General features: G+C 48.7%; 2 protein-coding genes across 7 annotated transcripts in view; one reads left to right on the forward strand and one right to left on the reverse strand.

The window, feature by feature from the left end:
• DAZAP1 (DAZ associated protein 1) overlaps window positions 1–18,332 on the forward strand; it is a 52,928-nt gene extending 34,596 nt beyond the window's left edge. For 2 of the 4 annotated variants that reach the window (XM_081846334.1, XM_081846333.1), the window contains exons 7-12: window positions 754–836; window positions 4,688–4,841; window positions 6,770–6,799; window positions 9,612–9,752; window positions 10,265–10,447; window positions 17,169–18,332. In XM_081846334.1, the coding sequence (XP_081702460.1) occupies window positions 754–836; window positions 4,688–4,841; window positions 6,770–6,799; window positions 9,612–9,752; window positions 10,265–10,447; window positions 17,169–17,341 (764 nt within the window). In that variant the 3' untranslated portion in view covers window positions 17,342–18,332. Of the gene's footprint in view, window positions 1–753; window positions 844–4,687; window positions 4,842–6,769; window positions 6,800–9,611; window positions 9,753–10,264; window positions 10,448–17,168 lie in introns of all 4 variants that reach the window. The other 2 variants (XM_081846335.1, XM_081846336.1) reach the window with 2 other exon arrangements.
• Window positions 1–24,614, reverse strand: part of GAMT (guanidinoacetate N-methyltransferase) — a 234,799-nt gene that overhangs the window by 49,212 nt on the left and 160,973 nt on the right. Inside the window, exon 1 of one of the 3 annotated variants that reach the window (XM_081846409.1) lies at window positions 21,874–21,922. The exons of the other annotated variants lie outside the window; for them this stretch is intronic. Coding sequence (XP_081702535.1) covers window positions 21,874–21,907 — 34 coding nt within the window. The 5' untranslated portion in view covers window positions 21,908–21,922. Of the gene's footprint in view, window positions 1–21,873; window positions 21,923–24,614 lie in introns of those variants that run through there. 3 annotated transcript variants of the gene reach the window in all.

Below are 24,614 nucleotides of genomic sequence, written 5' to 3' on the forward strand. Positions count from 1 at the left end.
GCCGACAGCAGAAGATTGACCTGCTGCGATCTATCTTGGCCTGTATCTTTGTGTCTTTTTTAAGTATGAACCTTTTCTACGATAAGGCTCCATGGGCTTACCCAACCATGTTGGATAAGCTTAGAGAGACAATAACTGTTACAGAGACTGTAGCTTTATTTTTTTTTTCTGTTGAACGCTTTAGAGCAATAAATGGCTGCTGTCAGCACTAGCTGCAAAGCGAAAATTAAACCAAGGGGGAAATCTTGGGTTTCAGGGGGGAAACGATTAAACGCCCCCACCCCAACGCCATTTCCCACCCCCAAATTCATTTTTGTTTTCATCGCAAGTTTTTAGAAAGCCGCTTTTGCGAAAGGCTGCAGTTGCGTCAGCTAATAGCGGTCCTGGATTTGGCCATTGGTGGTTTTCCAAGGGGATGCAAGTCTGTTCTGCGTAGGACTGTGTTTGGGATTTTCTCAGATATTTATTCATGGAATGAATTGGCAGGGCAAACAGGTTGCCCCTGGAAGTACTGCCCGTAATATATTCTCCGTCAGCCAAATTTCCACCGACAATAAACAGGGAGCTATCATGTTTTTCCACCACCCCTTGGCCCCCGAAGATCTTGCCATTGGGACGTCACGCCAAGCCCCACCCACCCCAAAGTCACCTGAAACCCTTGCTTGAACCCTTGGTTCGCCCCTAATACTGTTCATCATCCTGTTTTGTGTCACAACACCCTGCTACCTTGATTCACTCTTCGTCGTTGGCTAGGTTTTGGATTTATTACTTTCGAGGACGAACAATCAGTGGACCAGGCTGTCAACATGCATTTTCACGACATCATGGGCAAAAAAGTGTGTAGTTGTAGTTTTATTTTACCTTAAGACAAAGCTGAGTCTTGGAGCAACTGGCAATTTGGCTGGCGGATAGGAGGAGCTTGGTGGGGGGAGTGTTTGAGGGGGGGGGACATACACACAAGGGGTGACAGGAGAAGAATCCTCACAGGTGAAGCTTCATTGAGTGACTTGTTTTATTGCACAAGTCTCCATCATCTTGGAACAGAGAATTTAATTTTCCACATTGCCACCGATTAAGAAGTAACTTCTTCCAAAGCACCGAGAAGGTTTAAACCAGCACCTTTCAGACTGCATTTCTAGGCCTCTTGGGCCTTCTACGAAAGTTTATTTCAGAGAAGATTGAAGGGGGGAAAAAATCCCTTGAGAGGCAGTGTAATGATCTTGGTCTGCTAAATTAGCATTTAGCAGACCAAGAACAGGTGCTGTGCTTCTATGCTCCTGCTACCTCATATATTTGGGCATTAACACATTTTCCCTTGAGCTGGTACCCTCCAGAGGTTTTCTACTACAACTCCCATCAGCCTCGGCTTGGGGAAGAATGCATTAATGCAAGTCTCCCATGGTTGGCTAAACCACTGGTTTCCTGGAAGTCTGAACTGCGTGAGCCTGGAGGAGGAAGGACGCTGACACAGCACTTGATCTCTGCCCAGTAAGCAGTCATTTAGCGACCTGAGGTGGTTGTGCCCAACCAGAGTAGCTTATTCATCTCCATACAGCACTCCTCTGTAGGGGCTGGTTAGCGGGGTTCTCTCTCAATTTGTGCAGTGCAGGCCTGGAAATTTGGAAAACTACTGACGGGCATTTGAGGACCATTTGTGGGCGGCTCGGGTTAAAATAATAGCTGAGGACCCCACTTGTGATTTTGTCATGGCATTTGGCCGCGTTCACACAAACTAAGGCAAGCAGCGTTGAGGTTTTGCTTTAGATGTTCTACTGGAAGGTGTTAAGGAGGTATGACGGTAACAAGCTGGTAGAAGGCAGGCAGGAGCAGCAGGGCTGTTGTAGAAGGTGATTTTTATTTTATATTTTGCAACGCCAGTGAAATCTCTACGTTGCCAAAGGCTCAGCTTCCCATTACCACTCCTTCAGATGTGTGTGCCTTTTATTCCATATTCCAGCTGGGGAGGACGGGAGGGGAGGGGCGCACAGCAGCCTTTGAAAGGCGAGATTTGAACAAAACACTGACCGAAGCATCGTGAAGGAATGGTTCAAACCGGGGAGGAAAAAAAATGGGTCACTTACTGTGAGACTTCGATACGAATCCACATATTCTTTTTACCTATAATAGCGTTTTTAACCACGATGCAGTTAAGTGACCTTTTGGTTGTTGTCATCTTCATACTGTGTTGTCAGCGCTCCCGAGAGACTTCTTGGTGAACCGACTCTGCTTTCTTAACTCACTCCGCTTTTAAGTCCCTTGGCTCTCAGCGTAGCTTCACGTGAGCAAGCGAGTTAGGGGAAGGAGTGGCTTAAGTTTCAGAAAACGGCCTCAGCCTCTAAATTGTCCCAGCTTCCGATAAAGGTGAAAGGGCGACCAAGAGATTCTTGTGCAAAACCTAAAGTGTTCTTCGTGGCTCTCCAGTTTGGGTTGAAACCGCAGACATTTGATGATAGACCCCTGGGTTTTTAAAACCCCCAACGCTCTCCCAGTTCTCAAGCTTTGTAATTCACAATGAGAAGCTGATTGTATTTTTTGAAAGCTCAGTATTTCTCTGCTATCCAGAAAGTCTTGCCAGGATATCCTAGTTAATGCAGAAGTAGTTACGCAGTTTTAAAATATTGCTGAAATCTTTTGAGTCGGAACTGGAGCTACTGCTTCACTCATTTCGTCAGCTGTAATCAAATTCTGTAGCCGTGGGCACCAGCTCTGGGAACCCAGGAGAGAACTGGCTAATATGAGTCGGTTTCAAAAGAGATTGCAGCGATATAAATGCCATGTTACTCAGCAAGTGGCTGGAGAAAAGGCAGACTTTGAGCCATCGATGTTCGGGTGCCAAATACGTTTTTGTTGACCAGGTAGAGTGCAAGTTCCCAGACATTTTGGTAATTCCACCCCATCGTTAACGGCGGCTTTTGAACTTTCCTCAGCGCTGCTGCTCCCCGATAAACCCCTGAAACAGCAGCGTCGGCAAAACCGCTCTGCCTTCTCTCTCTTCTGCCCTTTGAAAATGATTACCGAAGCTTATTCTCCCCATCCGACCCCTTTGCCGTATTTAATGAGCAACCAAACTGTCTCAAGGTTTGGGACTTGGGGCATAGGGGTGGGAAATCGCTTGTTCCCAGCACCCTCCCAGTGCAGGTTTTGGGTCGACAAAAAAGAGAGGAGGGATGCTTCAGGGACATTGGGAGGCCCGTTATCAGCGCTGACTTGCGCAGCCTTGCAGAAGCAGAGTTAATCTGAAGCACGCACATTTCATACGTTTCGCTTCATGGTGTTTATATCCGGGCTTTCCTCCAGGGAGCTCAGGAAAGGTACGCAGGGCTCCCAGGTGGTCTTCTATCCAGGCAGTGACCACAGAGAAGGCCTGCTCAGCTTTAGTAATGTTGCTGCAGCTTTGGCCTTCAAACCACATCCTTGGCTCATTGGAGGCAAAGATCCTCGAGTTGTTAAAGCGTGGCTGAGCATGTCTAAATTGTTAGCTGCGTCCCGACATTAGCACAAGTTTAAAACGGGGGTTTATTCTCTCTCCCTTTCATGGCCCCATTGCTCAGCTTCACTTAATAATTCAGAGTTTATCTTCTGCCACCCCATGCCAAATTTCAAAATTAGCTTCATATTTGGATTTAAAACTGGCTGTGAAGTTTATCTTGGACAGAAAGTCCGTCTTAAGTAGTCCAGGCACATCATTAAAGCACTGGGGTGCATTCATTTTACGTGTGGCACACACACATCCACCTTATTTACAAATCAAAAGCGCTTTTCCTCTGACTTAACACAGTATGAAGGTTTTGCTTCTTATTGACTCAACTGTCCATTTTTTATTACCTGCATGTTTGTTTACTTTTTTGTTAGATGTAATGTAAGGTTCTCTTATCACATCCATTCCTTCTGACATTGTTTGAGTTAATTGAGGTTCTTTAAGCGTTAGCCTGGGGAAGGTAAGTCTTTATCTTCCATTAGACTTCTAAATAATAATAAAAGAAATAAGTTTATAAATAGGAATTTCTTTTTTAAAAAACAACAACAACAACAACAACTGGAAACTGAATGTGTGTTTCTCAGGTATGAACAAAGCCGAAATTGCAATTTAGCTGTGTGGCATGTTTAGCCACAAATTACAACACTTTCCTCATTGCCACCCTGCCAAAAAAACCAAAACAAAAAAAGAGAGGTCTGGTTTAAAGCCTTTGTACCTTTCTTCCGTGATGTTCCCCTCAACCTTGCCAGCAAACTTAATTCTTCTTGCCTGCGAAGCCAAGCACCAGGGCTGTGTGCGGAGACCGAAAGTCTGCTGAGAAGACGGTGCTGCCTGCTTGTTATGTGAGCAAGCCGATCAGCAGACATAACGGAAGAGAAAAAAAACACTCCGGGGGACACCTTTCATCCTTAACCGCTTTACGGAGCAGAGACTTTCGGAGCGGCTTCCTCTTGAACTACCCATTGTACCCGAGAAACACTTGCTTATTTTTCTCGTAAACTAGCGGCCTTTAAAAAAGAAAAGAAAAAAAGCTTGTAATTCTTTTATTAAGTTCTTAGCCGTAAGTCATAAGGTGCTAAGATATGAGCTTTTGCTTTTTAAGTGTTAAACTTAAGGGTGTGTGTGAAGACGGGCAGAGTGCGGGGGGGGCAGCGGCGGCGAGCTAACCGGCAGCCTCCCCTTCCTGAGTGCCTCGCTCTCTTTGTCTAGGTGGAGGTGAAGCGGGCCGAGCCTCGGGATAGCAAGAGCCAGACGCCAGGGCCGACGGGCACGAGCCAGTGGGGAAGCCGGATCATGCCAAGCGCTGCCAACGGCTGGGCAGGGCAGCCCCCACCAACCTGGCAGCAAGGATACGGACCTCAAGGTACCACTTCGCCGCTGCCGGACCCTGGCAGGTTGCAGGGCACTCCTGGGCCAACTCAGGCTTGGCCTTCATTCCTCTGTGCACAAACAAGCTCCTCCGGGCTGATATTGGCAGTCCCTGCAAATACCTTGCTAGTTTAGGGTGCGGAAGGGCACCTGCTCTGCCTCTGTCCATAGCTGTCAACTTACAGATTTGAAAATAAGGGACCAGCAGCCTTGAAAATAAGGGATCAGCAGCCTTGAAAATAAGGGATCAGCAGCCTTGAAAATAAGGGATCAGCAGCCAAAATAAGGGATCAACAATTACAGTGGTGCCTCGCAAGACGAAATTAATCCGTTCCGTGAGGCTCTTCGTATAGCGGTTTTTTCGTCTTGCGAAGCAAGCCCATTGACAGCTTAGCGGATTAGCGCTATTAGCGGTTTAGCGGCTTTTAGCGATCAGCTGTTAAGCGGCTTATCAGCAGATCAGCTGATAAGCGGCTTAACGGCTTAGGAAAGGGGGGGGGACCCGCAGGAACTCGCAAGACATTTTCGTCTTGCGAAGCAAGCCCATAGGGAAATTCGTTTTGCGAAGCGCCTCCAAAACGGAAAACCCTTTCGTCTAGCGGGTTTTCCGTCTTGCGAGGCGTTCGTCTTGCGGGGCACCACTGTACTTTGATAAAAGACATCTTTTGTTGCATGCAAATGGCTTCAGATACCTATTAGGTCCATAAATGACCATATAGCATATATTCAACACAAAAAAACAGCAACAATTTGTAGTTGACAAAGGACAGCTGGACATAGAAAGGGCCCCATTACCTTCAGTAGCTTATTTAAGGGACATCATCAATAAGGGACAGCAGCGGGACATGGCGCTGGGATAAGGGACTGTCCCGCCAAATAAGGGACGCTTGACAGCTATGCCTCTGTCCCCAGACACCTTCAGGTTCTCCGTGGTCGGAGGCCGTCAGGGCCTCTGAGCGCCAGCTGCTGGCAGGGGCAAGCTGCTGCTGCCCTCACGTCCCATTGGGGCATCTGGTGGGCCATGGTGAGGACAGGAGGATGGGGTGCCCCTGGGCCTGATCCAACAGCCAGCCTCTTCTAGGGAGTAGGTGATTAGAAAGGAGGTTCCCCCCCCAAAAAAAACCAAGTTCCATGCTGAAATAACTTTGAAACAGGCACGATCCAGGCTGTTTTGAAGCACCCCTGGACCTTGGCAGCCCATTTGAGACAGAGAGGGACAAGAACCTTCCTTCTCTGCCTCTTGGAAGCCCTGCCTCCAGCCCTCCTTCAGCTGGAGCTTGCGGCAGATGCTGCCTGCGCGGAAGTGATCGTGTCTCAGCAGTAGAGGTGCAGGCAGCGGTTTACTGGCGACAGCCGAATGCGGGTTTGGAACTCCTCTTTCATTGACTTTCTCCACGTCAAGTATGCAGGCCTCTGTACAGTGGTGCCTCGCAAAACGAAATTAATCCGTTCCGTGAGTCTCTTCGTCTTGCGGTTTTTTCGTCTTGCGAAGCACGGCGCTTAGCAGCTATTATCGGATTAGCGGCTATTAGCGGCTTAGCGGCTATTAGCAGCTTTAAGAAAAAGGAAACAAACTCGCAAGAACTCGCAAGACGTTCCATCTTGCGAAGCAAGCCCATAGGGAAATTCGTCTTGCGGAACGACTCAAAAAACGGAAAACTCTTTCGTCTAGCGAGCTTTTCGTCTTGTGAGGCATTCGTGTTGCGGGGCACCACTGTAGCTTAAAAGAGTCTGCGGCCCAAACAACTCCCCCACTAGGCTTCACTTCTTGGCATCCCCACAGTTCTGAAATGATGAGGTTGTAAAACGACTGAGCGCTGTCCTGGTCAAACAGGGATGGTATCTTGACCGGTCTTGTGTGTGTGTTTTTCCCCCCCCCCTTCCCTGCCCTCTTCCTCTTCTCCCCCCCCCCCCCCACTTTAGGGATGTGGGTACCAGCGGGACAAGCACTCGGTAAGTATGTCACAGTTGTTGAAGTCCTTGTATGTTGAATATCCTAAGCCTAATTAAAGCAAATCAAAGGACTGACATGCTTAGAGTAGACCCGTTGAAAGGGAATGAACTTAAGCCTGTTAATTTCAGTGATTCTACACTGAGTAGAGTTTTGTTGTGTACAACCCAGAATTTTTAGCATCGGCTTAGTGCCTCGGCAGTTTTCCTCCCAAGAACTCTGAACCGCAAATTTGCAAGTATCTTGAAGCCCCTTGAGCAAGAATTCCCAGGGCTGCTTGTGTGCATGAGCTGGGTGGGTGGGGTAAGCAAGGAGAGCTCAGGCGAGGGAAAGGGATAGGTGTGACCCTTGGCTTTAATTCCATATGACCCTCTGCCTTAATTTCATGGAAGTGTCAAGGAGGTGGCAGAAAAAAAGACCACCACCACCAGGATGCAGCTCCCAACATATGAGGCCTGAAGCAATACAGGCTGGGATAGGATGGAGGTGGTCTCAACACACCCCACATCCTAATGCCTAACTAACAGGGACAAGCGAATCAAATGGGCAGGGTATTCCCTCGGTCGTACCTTGGATCTCAAACGCCTTGGCTCCCAAACAAATCGGCTCCCGAACGATCGAAACCCAGAAGTGAGTGTTCTGGTTTTCGAGCGATTTTTGGAAACCAAAGGTCCAGTGCGGCTTCCAATTGGCTGCAGGACTCTCCTGCAGCCAATCGGAAACTGCACCTTGGTTTTCAAACAGTTCCGGGACTGGAACAGACGCCCAGAATGCATTCTGTTAGAGAACCCAAGGTGTGACTGTACTAATAATAAACGAAAGCAGCCGCAAATGTAGCTAGCCCACATTAGCTCGTGTTAGTCATTTGTTGCACGTTGGCAACCTGAAAAGATTGGGTGGTGAAAAGGAGAGGGAGAGGGGAAGTGAACTAGCTTTTTCCATTTGCCAAAAAGAAGCCCTGCCTTTTAAAGGCCTGGTCCTAAGCCTTCATTTTCCCAGTACAGCAACGAAAAATGTTCTCTCTCTGTTTTTGAAAGCTGGCTCTCTGAGAACTGTGAGAACAGCTGGATTAAAGCTGTGCTCTTTTATTATTTCTCCACCGTGCTAGCCCCTTGGTTGGCTTGGAAGAGCTGGGCTCTGCCAAGTTCAGAAGTGGGGTGAGCTACCAAATGATTGTTTGAAACAAGCCACTACTTCATGTAGGCAGTAACCCTCGGCAGCCCCGTTAACAGCGAAAGCTGAAGGAGTGTGACCTGAGGAAAATCATTTCTGTGCTTGTTTGTGCATTTAGGATTTTAACCCCCTAAGCAGCTGGAAGGGACGTGGGTGGCGCTGTGGGTTAAACCACAGAGCCTAGGGCTTGCCAATCAGAAGGTTGGCGGTTTGAATCTCCTTGCCGGGGTGAGCTCCCGTTGCTCGGTCCCTGCTCCTGCCCACCTAGCAGTTCAAAAGCACGTCAAAGTGCAAGTAGATAAGTAGGTACCGCTTCGGCGGGAAGGTAAACGGCGTTTCTGTGCGCTTCTCTGGTTCACCAGAAGTGGCTTAGTCATGCTGGCCACATGACACAGGCTCCCTCGGCCAATAAAGCGAGATGAGTGCCGCAACCCCAGAGTCAGTCACAACTGGACCTAATGGTCAGGGGTCCCTTTACCTTTTAAGCAGCTGGAGGAGGGGGCAGGAATATGCAGTTTCTTAAGACTGCTGTGCCTCGCTTTCGATGAGAGCTTGCTGCCACATATTAATTGGATAGGTACTTATTTAAGTTACATCGTACGAGAAAACAAGACCCTGCCATGTGGCCGTTTTAAGAATGTGGCCCCAAAGCTGGACTGGTTGCTGCTGATTTTCTACTTCTTTAAAAGTATATGCAGTGATCAAATGTTCCGGGAGCGAATAAGGTAGTAAGAAGTATTTTTGAAGAGTGCCCCTTGGAATCCTACTTGCAGAGCTGATTTTAAAAACAACAACAACCCACTCCTCCAAGCATCCACCATGTTGTCATTTCACATTACATGTATTCTCTTGCAAGAAGGAGTAGGGAACCTGGGGTCCTCCCGGTATTGTACTCCAGCTCCCATCAGCCCTAGCGGTCTGGGGTGATGGGAGTTGTAGTCCTGCAACAACCAGCCTCCCCAAATAAGGGCTTCAGTTTTTATGTTGCATTTCAACCACGCTATATGTCTGTTGTCTTATAATTTGAGGATCAATAACCCAATTAAGAGTGGACGCGGGTGGCGCTGTGGTCTAAACCACAGAGCCTAGAGCTTGCCGATCAGAAGGTCGTCGGTTCGAATCCCCGCAATGACGGGGTGAGCTCCCGTTGCTCGGTCCCTGCTCCTGCCAACCTAGCAGTTCAAAAGCACGTCAAAGTGCAAGTAGATAAATAGGTACCACTCCGGCGGGAAGGTAAACGGTGCACTGCTCTGGTTCGCCAGAAGCGGCTCAGTCCTGCTGGCCACATGACCCGGAAGCTGTACACCGGCTCCCTCGGCCAGTAAAGCGAGATGAGCGCCGCAACCCCAGAGTCGGCCACAACTGGACCAATGGTCAGGGGCCCCTTTACCTTTACCTTTAACCCAATTAAGCAACGTGTTGGGGGGCTGGGGATGGAGGGAACCACTTAAACGCTGTACTTCCTGGGTGGAAAACACCCTGGGTCAAGTAAGCGACTTGATGTTGGTGCAGTGAATTTTGAAGACCCCCCCAAGCCTCATAGGTCGCTCCCAGCTTGATGGAGCCGACTTTGGGGCGGTGTAACATCTTCCCGTCTTCTCAAGCTTCTCCTCCTCATTGGCTGCTCCTCTCCTTCCGCAGGTGGGTATGGCCCCCCTCCTCCAGGTAGAGGAGCTCCACCTCCACCACCGCCTTTTACCTCGTACATCGTCTCAACCCCTCCAGGAGGATTCGCTCCCCCACAGGGCTTCCCGCAGGGATATGGGACCCCTCCGCCCTTCAGTGAGTATTCCCGACCACTCTGCGGCACGGCTCAGGGTGGGGAGGGGGGCCCTACATGGTGTGTGTGTGTATGCCCTGCCTCCCATGCGCCTGTCCCGCTCTCCGAATTATTCTCACAACAACCCTGTAAGGCAGGTCAAGCCAGGAGCGTGTCATTGGCACAATACCAGCCAGTGTGCGAAGTCTCAGAAGGTGCGGGCCTCCCCTGCTATGATGCTCTGACCCTGGCCGATACAGCCCAGAAAATCTGGAAAGCACCTGGGTTGGGGGAAAGCTGCTCTGCCCTCTTCCCAACACTGATTCCATTTGAATTTTCCCTCCTGGTCCCCGGTTGGTGGGTGAGTAATAATTAGAGGAGGAAAGGTCCCTGAAGGCCTTTTCCTTTCCTAGCCTTGAGTTGAGCAGGTAAGGTATCGGCTTGGGGCTTCCTCCGTGGGCCTCCCCGCTCACACTTTCCGTGACTTCTCTTTCTTCCTCCTTCCCTGCTGCCCCCCCCCACCCGGCCTCCTCAGGTTTTGGATACGGTGCCCCGCCACCTCCACCAGACCAGTTTGCTCCTCCTGGCGTCCCTCCGCCACCTGCCACTCCTGGGGCAACACCACTCGCTTTCCCCCCTCCGCCACCGCCATCTCAGCCAACTCAGGACATGAGCAAACCACCAACCGCCCAGCCAGATTTCCCCTATAGTCAGTTTGGTAAGTGACGGCCTTGGGGGTCTGTGTGGCTCCTCTTCCGGCTTTGCCTGCTTCCCTTCTCCTCCCCGTCCCCTTGATTTCGTTCACGATAGCTCCGCTAGAGAACAGGATTGGGATTTTGCTTGCAAAGGGTATCCAAAGCATCCGTTCTGGTTGTCTTCTTGTTTCTGCCTTTTTTTTTAAAGTGGGAGAAAGGGTGGGAGGGGGGACCCCTGCCTGTTTCCTTGTCATAGATTAGCCTCTGGAGGGTTTAGGCTTGCGGCGATCATCCTTGCGATGTGAAAGCTGGCCCTTGAGATCAGACAGGGCTGCGTCATGTGAACATGGTGCCAATCCACGAGAGGGAGGGTAGGATAAACTGAAAGTCTGATAACAACCACTTGAATTTCAGCTGTCTTGACATTGCTGTTACCCTGAGAAGTAGAGGGGAGGGGGCTATGAATCTGCACGAATTTCTGGCATATAATGTAAGTAGGCCCTTTTTTGTCTTTTAGCAACTAGTCCCTGACTTCTAAGCCTTGAGCGGGACTCTGAAAAGGTCGTCTGACTTGTCATTTTTGCATCTACGTAAAGATCAAACAAGTTAAGGATAGTCGAATTTGCAGGCTTAAGTTGCACCTTACGGATATTGCAGCTGCAAAAATTGGGTCTCTTCTTCTCCTACACCTTGAGATTTGCAGGGATGTGCAGATTCCCACACCAAAATAAGATTTTGTACAATTTCTAGTTATAAGAAGGTCTTTTTTCAAATTTCAGTAGGTCTCCGTTTCAGCACCACCCAAATGTTATTCTCAGTACGTAGTCAGGAAACTTTAAACCCTCATTTTCTTGCACCAAAGTCTTATCAGATTTCAGTATTGCAGGAGATTCAGAGATTCTTAATTTTGCCCTCCTGGCTCCAGAGTAGGCTTTGCTTCTGAATTTCCAGAATTCCGCAGTCTGATGAAAGAAGTCTTTTATGCCTTCCAGCTGAGCACATTTTGTTCTGTAACTTGTTGAGGACTTGTACCATTCGAACCTGTCTTTGAAACATCAGGGCCAAACTCTCAAAGGAAGAATGAGAATCTTACTCCTGTCTTGCTCAAGACACAAGGTCTCTTCCGCTTCTCAACTTAATCAGTTACATGTAGAATCATGATCAGTGGACACCAGTTGATCTAAGCCCTCCATGCATGTGATCCTAAAGAACTTCCTTTCCCAATGCCACAATTCCAGAGTTTATGCAGAGAACCCTCTCTCATACCATGTACTCTTAATCTGCTGCTACCCCGAAGGGATGCTGTTGTCGTCATCTTCTTGTTCTCCTCCTCCTCCTCCTCCTCCTTCCTCGTTTGTAGAACAACACACCCTTTTTCTGTAAGCTTGTCAGTACAAGAAGATGTCCACTTCAAGGCTTTCAGTAGCCAAATCTTGGGTGGCTGCAGGAAGAGGTCATGAGACCTCTAAAATCGCCTTTCCCCTCGCTCCCAGCAGGCTTTCTGAGTGCAGGTCATCTGTATCGGTACAGAATCCGTTGAGCCCAGTATTGGAGTTGTGCAGAAAATTCCATGTTTAGTCTGGGTGGTATAGAAGAGGCTCTTTTAACACCTTCCCCGAAATCAGGGTTGCTCACCACAGACCCTTCAAGTTAACACTTCAAAATGCATAAAATCCTACTGATTCAGCAAGCTTCCTGTGTCCCTCTCCTGCTTAAAAAAAAAACAACCAGATTGGGTGATTCTCTTGACTTTGGAATGCCCTGTGTGCTAAAGCTATTTGAATTTTTTTTTCTTTTTTGTCAAATGGCTTAGAAGGCTTCTAACTGGGGCTTGGGGGGAAGGAACAAGATGCCTGCGAGTGTTTGAAGTGAAACCTTGAGAAGCCATCAAGAAGGGGGGATAAAAGCGTCTTGATCTCTATGTGTCAGAAAGCTTTGTTAATCTGAACACTGCCGGGAAGCACCTTGTTGAAATTGTCTGCACGCGACGGCATGTGCTTGTCGGATGGAAGTTTTGCCTCATCATCCATTTTGTTGTCAGAACAGCAGAAAGGGCTTCCAGTTAACCATTTGCATGGAAAGATTTCCGTCCCAGTATCAAGGAAAGGAACAGGCTACCCCAAAATACTGAGCCAATCCCAGTTGACCTTCTTTTAGTCACACCCGTAAAGAGGGAGATGGCTTTTTGACAGAGCAAACAGATTGTGAACAGGGTCTTGAGGGGGACTGTTTGGAGGAAGAACATAAGAAGTGTCTGTTCTGGATCAGGCCAGTGGCCCAGTAGCCAGCAACCTATTCTCACAGTAGCCAAACCCCTAGCACTCTCCCCTCTTGCCGTCCCCAGTAACTCGTTTTCAGTAGCCTATTCCCCCCCAAACCTCATCCTACATTGCAGCCTGCATCCTTGCACAAGCCCCCGATTCCCAGGGCTTCCTCAACCTTTGGCTTTCAATGACCAGGATTAAGCTGAGATACAGTGATGTAAGAAGGGAGCGGCCGGTATTTAAAATAAGCCTTTTTGTTCTTTTTTTTAAAAAATGCTGTGACCCCCTTCTGTTCTATCCTAATAGCTGCGGGTTATTTCCTTTGCATTCCGAAATAACGTGTCTCAGGAGTTTTTTGCACCCTGTTTCCAATCAATGCACTCACTGAGAGAGAAAATGGGTGAAAGAGGAGAAATGTAGGGAAATTGAAAGACAATAAAGTTAGGGTGTTAAATCCTCAGCGTGTTCTGAGAAACGCTCCCTCCAGAAATCCTCAATTTAGGGCAGGATTCCTTGAAATGTATGTTACCAGACACGGAGAGCTGCAATCCACAGCCCGTCGTTCCATGTCAAAATGTGATGCTTCCGTATTTACGACTTCCGAAGAGTCCTTGCTTACATATATGTGCCTTTCTCCAGCTCCCCCTGTTCTGCATGTTTTATCACGTTAAAGCCGCCTAGCTGTTTTTAAGATCCCGCCAGTGGGGTGTGTGTGTGTGTGTATATATATATATAGACATGGCCGGGACAGTTCTGGCCCTTAACTACGCCCTTGTTGGGGTGCAGCGTTGTTCTTTTCAGCTAGGGTGACCCCGAAGCGCTGCGTTTTGGGTAAGTCTCCTCCGCCCCCCTTTTCCGAGAGAATTGTAGCTTTTGTACAGGGCTCTCTTGGGGGTTTAGTCACCCTGGTCTCCTCCATTTCTTGCCAGGCCTGGGTACCTATTCTCAAGACCCTTCAGGCTTCGGGCCAATTCTTTGTTTACACACTTATGGTCAGGCTGAGAAGTGAGTTAACTTAGGTAGGTGGAGCCTATTTACACCAAATCCTCTTGCTTGTGATCTCTTGTGTGGATGGAAGGGGGCGGGGTGGGGGAACAGTAACCTTTTTTTCCTTGCAGGGGTGTCACCTCTTTGGGGAGCAGGGAGAAGAAGAGACATTTGCCCCTCCCCTGAAGGTTTCTCTAGTTCACGCAGCTGCCAGTCTTGTTGAAACCACCCCGCTGCCCTGGGGTGTTGGCTTAATTAATTTGTAGTACCGCGATCGGGCAGCGTTCACATGGAAAGGGGGTGTCTTCTCTTGGGAGAAATTCGGGGGCAAGGACCTTCAGCTGTGTTTGAAGAAAGCATTTTCCCCTCTTCCTTTTTTTGGGGGGGGGTGTCCAATGGAATTGTGGTGGGTGGAGGCATCCCGCATAAAAACAAGGCACAATGCAGCTTTGGCCCAAAAAAATAAAATAATTGGAGTAGGGTTAGGTACTGTGTTGTCGTTTTTTTTAAAAGAGTGGGGTGAAATCTCCCTATTCATGATAAAAATGGGTGGGTACACCTACTTCCTATCTCTCCTGTTTCAAAGATGAGACAAGTGCCTTGGGATATTCACCCTTGCTTATTGAAATCATTTTTATCCCACTCTCCGGCTGAATAAAACCTTCCAAGGCAGCCCACAAATACCGGCCTCACTCTCCGATTTGCAGTCTACAAGACGCAGCACAGAAGGAAAAGGGATTAAGAGGGAGGAGAAAAGGGCATTCCTTCTTAGTTGCAAGTTTTCAGCGGTTGGGCTAACCAGTACCACCCCATCCACCAGCCTCTTGCCTTACAGGCTTATCCAGAAGCTCTGGCGAGTGTAGGGTGGTTTCAAGGAAGACATCCAACATCTTTGAATGTATGGGGGAGCATGCATGCCTTCCACAGGAGGGAAGATTTGGACGTGCCTGGCGAGAGTAGGCATGAAAGGGACACCTTTCTGCTCCCTGGCAATTTGGTGGTTGGCCACGGCTTAAAAGGGGGCGCAGAGATCAGCTCTGTGACATAAAGACAGTGCTTTGCATGCAGAAGGCCCTAAGTTTGCATAGACCTGCGGCTTTGCAGGAGCACGTGATTCTCGAAAGTGTGAGGAAGTGCAGAGCTGTGAATTTTTAGCCTTTCCCCTCCCTTAACGTTTCAGAGCTCCACTGCTGCACAGAGAGACAGCTTTTACATCCATAAGCCTTTTGGCATGACGTTTAAGATACCAGGGACGGAGGTGGCGCTGTGGCCTAAACCACTGAGCCTCTTGGGCTTGCTGATCATAAGGTCGGCAGTTCAAATCACCGCGACGGGGTGAGCTCCCATTGCTCTGTCCCAGCTCCTGCCAACCTAGCAGTTTGAAAGCACACCAAAACGTGCAAGTAAATAAATAGGTATCGCTGCTCTGGTTTCGCCAGAAGCGGCTTAGTCATGCTGGCCACATGACCCGGAAAAACTGTCTGCTTGTAAAGCTTGTAAAGTGAATGAGCGCCGCAACCCCAGAGTAACCCCAGAGTAATCAGCGACTGGACTTAACTGTCAGGGGTCCTTTACCTTTCTTAAGGTAGCACATCGAAGGGCCCTGCTGGCTTGTGGGCATTCTTAAATGGATGCTTCAAGGTGATTGGGAAGCCTTTGTCTTGTAGATATGGTCAAGGAAAAGGTTTTCACAGGCTGTTCTTTAGGCTATTAGCAGCATTAACTCTGTAAATATTTAGCTCTGTAAATAAGAGGGCAAAGTTGGAGCTGCAGAACTTCTTGAAGCAATCTAAGCTTCTTGGCCACCACTGTCCATATTCTGGTCGGGCACGTTGGGCATCTCTGTAACCAGTCTTTGCTGTGTTCCGAGTCTGCTTTTGCTTGCTTCGGGGTGACTGGGCCTTCCAAACCGGAATGGCGATTCTTCCCACCATATGCCTCCTTTCTTTGAACTTTCTCGAAAAAGAAACCCGGAAGCAGTCGTGTGGGGAAATATCCCAAGCCTCTGGGCTGGTTTGTTTGATTTTTGAGAGCGTTCTCCATCCCAATGATGAGGAAGGCATGGGAGAAGCAACCCCGTCTTCCAGCCAGCTCACTTGCACAGAAACCTTGGCACACGGGTTTTTTTTCCTGGCACGAACGCCGCAACATTGGAAGCGAGGACTTGCACAAACAGGAAAACTGATATTCCTTTTGCGGAAGGAGCAGGCGGGTCCGCTCTTCCAAGGCTTCCCTGTTCCCACAATATATGTGCAAACCTGTGCGAGTGAGTTGTCTGGAATGTTGTCAAAGAAGGTGAGGGGCAGACCTAACTTTCAGGCAATAAAGGTTCAGTGCAAGAACCTGCCCCGTAAGAATCCTCTGCCGCTTGGAGAAACCGCTGCATCGCCTTGCCAAATGCTGTTGGTTTGGCGCAATGGCTTTATCTGAGCCGTCGGGGATCTGGGCTGTTTTTCACAAGAGTTGTGTACGAGCTGGAGATTTAACAACCAGCTGTAAGCTCCTGAGGGGTAGTTCAGTGGCAAAACTCCTGCATCGCAGGCCCAGGCCCATCGCCAGTTTAAAAGGATTTAGCGGGCAGGTGATGATAAGGACCTGTTTCTGCTTGGCGAGCTAGTACTGGTCCGAGTCGTGGCCTTCAATCTAGAAAAGGAAGATATTCTCCACCCCTGGTCTGAGGCAGCAGATTCTCCCCATGTTTGCTTTTAGGAATAACTGCAGATCTGGTCAAACCTATTTTGCCCTAAAGTGTTTTTTCCCCCCTCTTTTTGCAAAAGGGCTGTCTTAAGCATATCCGGTGCCTTTGTGCAAAGCTTCCCCCCCGCCCCCAGTTTCTCAGAGTTGTCAACCTTTTTTTAAGGGAGGATGGTGGGGCTGGAGGAGGTGGGCAGCGGCTGGAGGGCAAGCTGATGCCAGGAGGCGCTGCATCCAGCTTCTGCCTCTTCTCTGGCGCCCTTCAAAACTAACCTTTGTGGCAGCCTTTCTCAACCTGTGGGTCCGCCAGAGCTTGGGGATGATGGGAGTTGTAGTCCAACAACATCTGGGGACCCACAGGTTGGGAACCGCTGCTCTGTGGGTAAGACGCCCCCGACTCCTGCCGTCCCATCCTGTCCCTACGTCTTGGGCGATCCACTAGCCTCACAAAAACTTTAGGACGCTTCGAACCCTCTGTGATAGAACTTGCGGGTTCCCGGGGGGGTGGGGGGTGGACTTGCCCCCCCCAAAAGGAGCTGGCAGTAGGAAGCTTTAAAACCTTGGGGGGCGGGTTTGAGATTGTCTCTTGTTCTCCCTCCTCTCATTTCCCCCCCCCCCCATCCTTGACACTGCACCAACTAACAGCTCCGTGGGGTTCCGGGGGCTTTGTGCGCACGACCCCGCGCACTCTTGCGAATGTTTAAATTTCGAATTGCGCTGTGTTCTTGCTTGGTGCGTCAGGGGCTCACCTCCCATCTCTCCCCCCCCCTTTTTTTTTTCTCTCTTCTCTCCCTTCTAGGATATGGACAAGATTTGAGTGGTTTTGGACAAGGCTTTGCCGACCCCAGCCAACAGCCCCCCTCCTACGGAGGCCCTTCTGTACCACCCTCCAGTGGGCCGCCTGCAGGGGGCAGTGGTTTTGGCCGCGGACAGAACCATAACGTTCAAGGTTTCCACCCTTACCGACGCTAGCACCTAGAAATCAGGGAGTTCTGTCCAGAGCAGGATATCTGGTACCAGCCGAAACCCAGGAATCCCAGACTTATATGAACTTGTGACAATCACCTACTTTGCTGGAGGGGGTGGGGGGGAGAAAAAAAACACACAAAACGTAACATCTTGGGAGGGGGCGTTAGGGGAGGAGAAAGCTTTTCCAAGCGAAGCCGTGGGTGGTGTTTGGACTGCAGTTTTTAATTTTTGTTTTCCTTTCTTTAACCCATCAGCACAAATAAAGAGAGTGTCACTGGTTCAAACTTACAGGGTTTTAAAAACGTCTTCAGCTTTAATTAAAAAAAACAACAACAAACAAACTTCAGGTTTCTTTCTCTATATTTTTGTTGGAAATTTAAATTTTTTTTTTCCTGAGCCTTTTGTTTTACCATATATTGTAAACTTTTATGTTTAAAGAAGAAGAAGAAAATATATATACATTTACAGATTGTGAGATTTTTAAGAGAAATTTTCTACTATGTATGCTGGCTTATTTTTTAATTTAAAAGAGAAAAAAATACAACAACAGGGTTTCCGTTAGCACTGCTTAGAAGTAAGTGAGGGTCAGCTCCCAACCTCTTTTTTAGTGTGGTTGGTCCAGAAACTCTGGAAGTTAAAAAAAAGAGAGTGAGAGAGAGAGAGAGAGAGAAAGGAATCTACTCTCTGTGTTGGTCATTTTGTTATTGGTTCCTGAGCTTGATGACAACAGTCCGGAAGAACAGAATTGTTGGGAAAGGCAGCGGGTCACGTCGGAAGCACAGCGTTTCAATCTGGGCTTCAGTTCTTAAAAAAAATATTTAAAAAATCCTTTTTGGGATGTAGATTTCTTTAAAGGGGGTTAATGGAGGCCTTGCGAAGATGTAGATATCCCTCAGGCGAAAATAAAAAATAAAAATAAAGGGTGCATTTTGCACTAACCAGAGATCACCCCTGGTTTGAATAAAGAGAAGTACATTTGGATTAGAAACACAAACCTGTCTCTACTTTCTTTTCTTCTTTCCTTGCCTGCAACCCCCCCCCCCCAAAAAAAAAACTCTTGAGTTTCTCACCATAGCTCATAAGCTCCAAGAAACACCACTTGGATTGGGTTGGATCGGTGGCTGGAAGCCACTAGAAAGGTTCTGTGTGGCTCTGAAGCTTGCGTGTTTTTCAGCCACTAATGAAAAGTCCACCGTCTTTTCCCCCCTTGTGTCAGTTCTGTACAGTCATACTGCGAGTTGCGGACTGCGCCAAACCCAAAAGTACCAGAACGGGTTACCGTATATCTTGCTCTATAAGACTCACTTTTCCCCTCCTAAAAAGTAAGGGGAAATGTGTGTGCATCTTACGGAGCGAATGCAGGCTGCGCAGCTATCCCAGAAACCAGAACAGCAAGAGGGATTGCTGCTTTCACTGCGCAGCGATCCCTCTTGCTGTTCTGGCTTCTAGGATTCAGAATATATATTTTTTCTTGTCTTCCTCCTCCCAAAACTAGGTGCATCTTGTGGTCTGGTGCGTCTCATAGAGCGAAAAATACGGTACTTCCGGGTTTCGGCACATGCACAGAAGCGCAAAATGACGTCATGCGCAGAAGCGCCGAATTGCATCTCGCTCGTGCGCAGGCGCAGCGCTGCGGGTTGTGAACGTGCCTCCCACACAGATCACGTTCGCAACCCGAGGTATGACTGCATTCCTTCTCCCCACAGATGGTGGGTCAGTGGCAACAGCAGCCTGATCAATACGGAAAACGCCCTTTCTGCGATCTTTCATACTTCCCACCCTTAAGGCAGCAAAAATCAGCCTTTGTCACCTTACACACACACCCCTGTGATAAAACGTCAAACCTAAAACGTCGAACCATCCTGGGTTTGGTGAAATAACGAAAGGTTTCTGATTCAACCCGTGCCGTTCTTCGATTCCTGAACCCAAGCTGCCTTTTCCTGACTTTTTTTCCCCCCTGCCAGGTTCGGAAAAGACCCATTTCACCATCTTGGGCTTTGCTGCTTTAAAACACAGGCCGCAAGCATGCATTGATTTGAGCTGCTAATTGATCAGAATTAGTGAACGCTAAATCGGTTAACAAGTAGTCAACAGAGATACAGTGGTACCTCGGGTTAAGTACTTAATTCGTTCCGGAGGTCCGTTCTTAACTTGAAACTGTTCTTAACCTGAAGCAGCACTTTAGCTAATGGGGCCTCCTGCTGCCGCTGTGCCGCCGGAGCCCGATTTCTGTTCTCATCCTGAAGCAAAGTTCTTAACCTGAAGCAATATTTCTGGGTTAGCAGAGTCTGTAACCTGAAGCGTATGTAACCCAAGGTACCACTGTATAGCTCTGTGATTGCTAATGTACCACTTGGATACGGTTTGGAGGACCTGGCCTCTGTAACATTAAAAAATGCACTCAGATCAAGTGTTCAGAGGGGATGTTTTCATCCTAGCCCTTCCAGCTTCCCCTAATTCACACCCCACAGTCAGTGTTTGGGACTACAGCTACTGTTGGCCTCCATAGTAGTGCTGGCTGAGTGTGATGAGAGCCGTGTGTGTTTTAACAAAATTTATAAAAGCACTTGACCAGGAAAACCTCTAAACTGCAACGCAAAGCATCTGGAGGCCTTTGGAAGCTGCTGCACAGGATTCTCGATTTCTACACGAATTTTATATGTATGTATGTCTTGGGACTCGGGTGGTGCTGTGGGTTAAACCACAGAGCCTAGGACTTGCCAATCAGAAGGTCGTCGGTTCGAATCCCTGCAATGACGGGGTGAGCTCCCGTTGCTCGGTCCCTGCTCCTGCCAACCTAGCAGTTCGAAAGCATGTCAAAGTGCAAGTAGATAAATAGGTACCGCTCCGGTGGGAAGGTAAACGGCGTTTTCGTGCGCTGCTCTGGTTCGCCAGAAGCGGCTTCGTCCTGCTGGCCACATGACCTGGAAGCTGTACGCCGGCTCCCTCGGCCAGTAAAGCGAGATGAGTGCCACAACCCCAGAGTTGGCCACGACTGGACCTAATGGTCAGGGTTCCCTTTGCCTTTATGTATAGGGAAATGGGTTAGTAGATGGACACCGTAACCCCTAGGAGATGGTTCAGAAAGGGGGCAGCCAAAATGATAAAGGCGATCCCTTATGGAGAAAGATTGAGGCATCAGTTCAGAGAAAAGGCAAGTAAGAGGGGACAAAAACCAAGTCGCGGTGTGGATACAACAGATCCAGAGGCTTGGGGTGAAATCTTCCTTTATCAGACTACCAGAACTTGGGGGCCCAGATCACAGAAATACAGAGCTGGGAAGGGGCCACAAGGGTCATCCAGTCCAACCCCCTGAAATGCAGGAATCTCTTGCCCAAGGTGGGGCTTGAAGCCACAACCCTGGGATTAAAGAGAGTCATTCGCTACCGACTGAGCTATTCCTGGCTGCTAGTCACAGCTCTGGCAGAGGCAGCAAAAAACCTCAATACTACCAGTCGCTGGGAATCGCAAGTTGTCGCTACAAGGTTTTAAGTCCTGTCTCTAGGGGAGCTAGCAATGACAAACAGACGGCATCTGTAAAAGCAGAGACATCACCTTGCCAACAAAGGTCCGTATAGTTCAAGCTCTGGTTTTCCCAGTAGTGATGTATGGAAGTGAGAGCTGGACCATAAAGAAGGCTGATCGCCGAAGAATTGATGCTTTTGAATTGTGGTGCTGGAGGAGACTCTTGAGAGTCCCATGGACTGCAAGAAGATCCAACCTCTCCATTCGGAAGGAAATCAGCCCTGAGTGCTCACTGGAAGGACAGATCCTGAAGCTGAGGCTCCAAGACTTTGGCCACCTCAGGAGAAGAGAAGACTCCCTGGAAAAGACCCTGATGTTGGGAAGGATGGAGGGCACAAGGAGAAGGGGACGACAGAGGATGAGATGGTGGGACAGTGTTCTCGAAGGGACCAGCATGAGTTTGACCAAACTGCGGGAGGCAGTGGAAGACAGGAGGGCCTGGCGTGCTCTGGTCCAGGGGGTCATGAAGAGGCGGACACCACTAAATGACTCAACAACAACAACTAGGGGAGCTTAACCAAACAACATCCTCCAATTCCAACCATGTACACGGGTAATATACCCCACCAGCTGCATAGTGAGCAAGCTGGGGCTTTTCCCTCCTGCTTGGTTGACCCCCAGTACACAGGTGGGGTGGGTGGGTGTTTGAACACATTTTCCACCATGCACTTAACAGCGTGCACAAACAGTTTTCCCACGCTTAATGGTTCCTATGGAATTTTTCTCTTGCAAAAGTGGGTGCTTTCCTCTCGCAAAGCGTTGGTGTTTCCCAAGTTTTTTTGCTTCGTCTGCTAAGCATCCTGGCTTAATAATAATAATATTTCTACCCCGCCCATCTGGCTGGGTTTCCCCGGCCACTCTGGGCGGCTTCCAACAGAAGGTTAAAAATACATTAAAATGCATCCAAACCATAATGTTTTCTCTAGAAAACTCTTGCAACATATTCAGGGGAAACTGTGATAGGAATTTTGAGGTCTTAGATATATGGTAATGATCATAACTGCACGTACATAGAGCAGCACAGGAAGACCGACCTGAAGCCATTTTGATTCCTAAACTGAGCAAATGTTTTCTCTGCAAGGTCAAAGTGGAAAAGCCTCCCCATTGTCTTTTCCTTCACAAATCCTGTCTTAAGGGTATGTCTGTGTTTGAATAGGATGTGAGCCTGTGACCTGGCCCAAGAACTTAAGTATTTATCATTACAAAAGACTGGCCAGGCTCCCCAGGCAATCCAATCAAGTAACCAGCCAGACAGGAGATAACAAGGACAAGAGAAAAACAACATTTAAATTTCTGTTTAGACCGCCTCTTCTGTGATGTATGTATGATATTTCTGGGGGTGGTCTTGATCTACAGGGTGGCAATTTCAAAAGTCTTTATAAGGCCTTGCACACTATTTTTCTGGGTCCTCCTTTCCTGCGTGTGAGGGGAGCACCCTGTTGCAACAGATCAATAAAGAACAAGCTTACTAGCTGCTTTGCTTCTCAATATTCTCTGGTTGGCCTCTGTTATTTTCTCCTACCAATAGGGAACCTATGTAAGGACTCTATATGGGCTCTTGGATACCCCATAAGGGAAAAGGGCAATTTTTGTTTACAACAAAACTGATCACTGATCTTGACCCATATTCTCAGCTCAGACCTGCGCCCAGGGAGGTCACTGGGCGCCACTCACGCAGAAGTTTGGCTTATTTTTTTTGCACCATTTATATACAGCTCGTAGTTAAACAAAACGCTTAAGCGGTTTGGTTTGCAACATAGGTTAAAACATATTAAACAAACAGCAAATACCAAAACGAAAAGGGAGAGAATTTCTACATTCTATGAAACGTAACGAAATGGAGAATCATCGCCGGTATCAAACATTGCCACATAAAAATCAGCTGCAAAAAAAAAAATGCAAGGAAAATCCATGGCAAAGGACTAAATCCAAGCATCCTTTAAAGATCAGAAAGCAAAATAGTGAAAATGAGCTAAAAAGTACGAATTTCACCTTTTTTTTAAAAAAACACCTGATTAGAAATGAAGCAAATGAAAATCATTCTTCCCCACCACCATACACCAATCATTCCATTAAATGAATCGATCCCATTATTATCGATCCATACACCAATCATTCCATTAAATGACTCGATCCAATTATTCAGCAATTTGCACAATTTATCTATAGCAAAAAACGCAGAGACCAGTTTCGCACTCAAGTTCGCTATTCTTAAAAGTAGTAATCAATTGTTTCAGTAATTTGAATTACTACCCACCCTTCACCCTAATAATATCTGGGCTGCAGCCCCAGCAGCAGTTTTAAACACCCGGAGGGCGCCACGTTGCAGAACCCCGACTTATTTTGCCAGCGGCTCCTTTAAGAACCTCGCGCGTGCGTACAGAGCCGCCGGCCTGTTCTATGGGCGGAAGCGAGCGCCCTTGAAGCCGGCGGTGGGCGTTGCTCTCGCGAAAGGCCTTCCGTTCTGCGCCCGGAAGCCGCCGGCTCTCGCGAGACTAGGAGCAAACCGCTCGGGATCTCGGCCTTTTCCTGGAGGAGACTGCGGCCAAGATGGTGGGTAGTTTCTGAAGCGGCGCGCAATCCGGCTCCATCCGGCCGGAGGAGGGCGGCGGGGGCCGGCGGGACTTGGCTGTTCGCGGAGTGGGGTCGGGCCCCGGTTATACCGGCGGGGGCAGGAGGACGTGAGCGGGGTGGGAAGCCCGGCGGGCGGCGAGACGAATGGAGCGGCGGGGTGGCCCAGGCCTAGGCCTGGAAAGGGGTCCTCGGCACGACCATAGCTGTCTCTGCAGCGCCTGATCCCGTGTGGCTTAAGCTCCAGTCCCTGGCGAGGAGGCTCTTAAGGAAACACTTCCTCTGAGCATGGGCAGAGCGCCCAGCAAGGCTCGAGCTGCAGGGCCTGTATTCTCAAAGGACAAGGGGAGATTCTTAAGGAAATGGGGTCTCTGAGCATGGGTAGAGTTCTGGGCCTGTATTCTCAAAGCTTTATTCAGAAGGGAGGCGGAGGCTCTTAGGAAAACTGTGTCTCTGAGCATGCGCAGAGTGTCCAGCAAGACTTAAGCTCCCAGGCCTGTATTCTCAAAGCTTTATTCAGAAGGCAGGCAGAGGCGCTTAGGAAAACTGTGTCTCTGAGCATGCGCAGAGCGTCCAGCAAGGCTTAAGCTGCAGGACCTGTATTCTCAAAGGACAAGGGGAGATTCTTAAGGAAATGGTGTCTCTGAGCATGGGCAGAGCGTCCAGCAAGGCTTAAGCTGCAGGGCCTGTATTCTCAAAGGACAAGGGGAGATTCTTAAGGAAATGGTGTCTCTGAGCATGGGCAGAGCGTCCAGCAAGGCTTAAGCTCCCCGGCCTGTATTCTCAAAGCTTTATTCAGAAGGGAGGGGGAGACACTTAGGAAAACTGTTCCTCTGAGCATGGGCAGAGTGTCCAGCAAGACTTAAGCTCCCAGGCCTGTATTCTCAAAGCTTTATTCAGAAGGCAGGCAGAGGCGCTTAGGAAAACTGTGTCTCTGAGCATGGGCAGAGCGTCCAGCAAGGCTTAAGCTGCAGGGCCTGTATTCTCAAAGGACAAGGAGAGACTCTTAAGGAAATGGTGTCTCTGAGCATGGGCAGAGTGTCCAGCAAGGCTTAAGCTGCAGGGCCTGTATTCTCAAAGCTATTTTCAAAGGACAAAGAGAGACTCTTAAGGAAATTGTGTCTCTGAGCATGGGTAGAGCGTCCAGCAAGACTTAAGCTCCCAGGCCTGTATTCTCAAA

The sequence above is a fragment of the Podarcis erhardii genome (assembly GCF_964252035.2).
Source record: "Podarcis erhardii genome assembly, chromosome: 18".
Taxonomy (NCBI): Eukaryota; Metazoa; Chordata; class Lepidosauria; order Squamata; family Lacertidae; genus Podarcis; species Podarcis erhardii.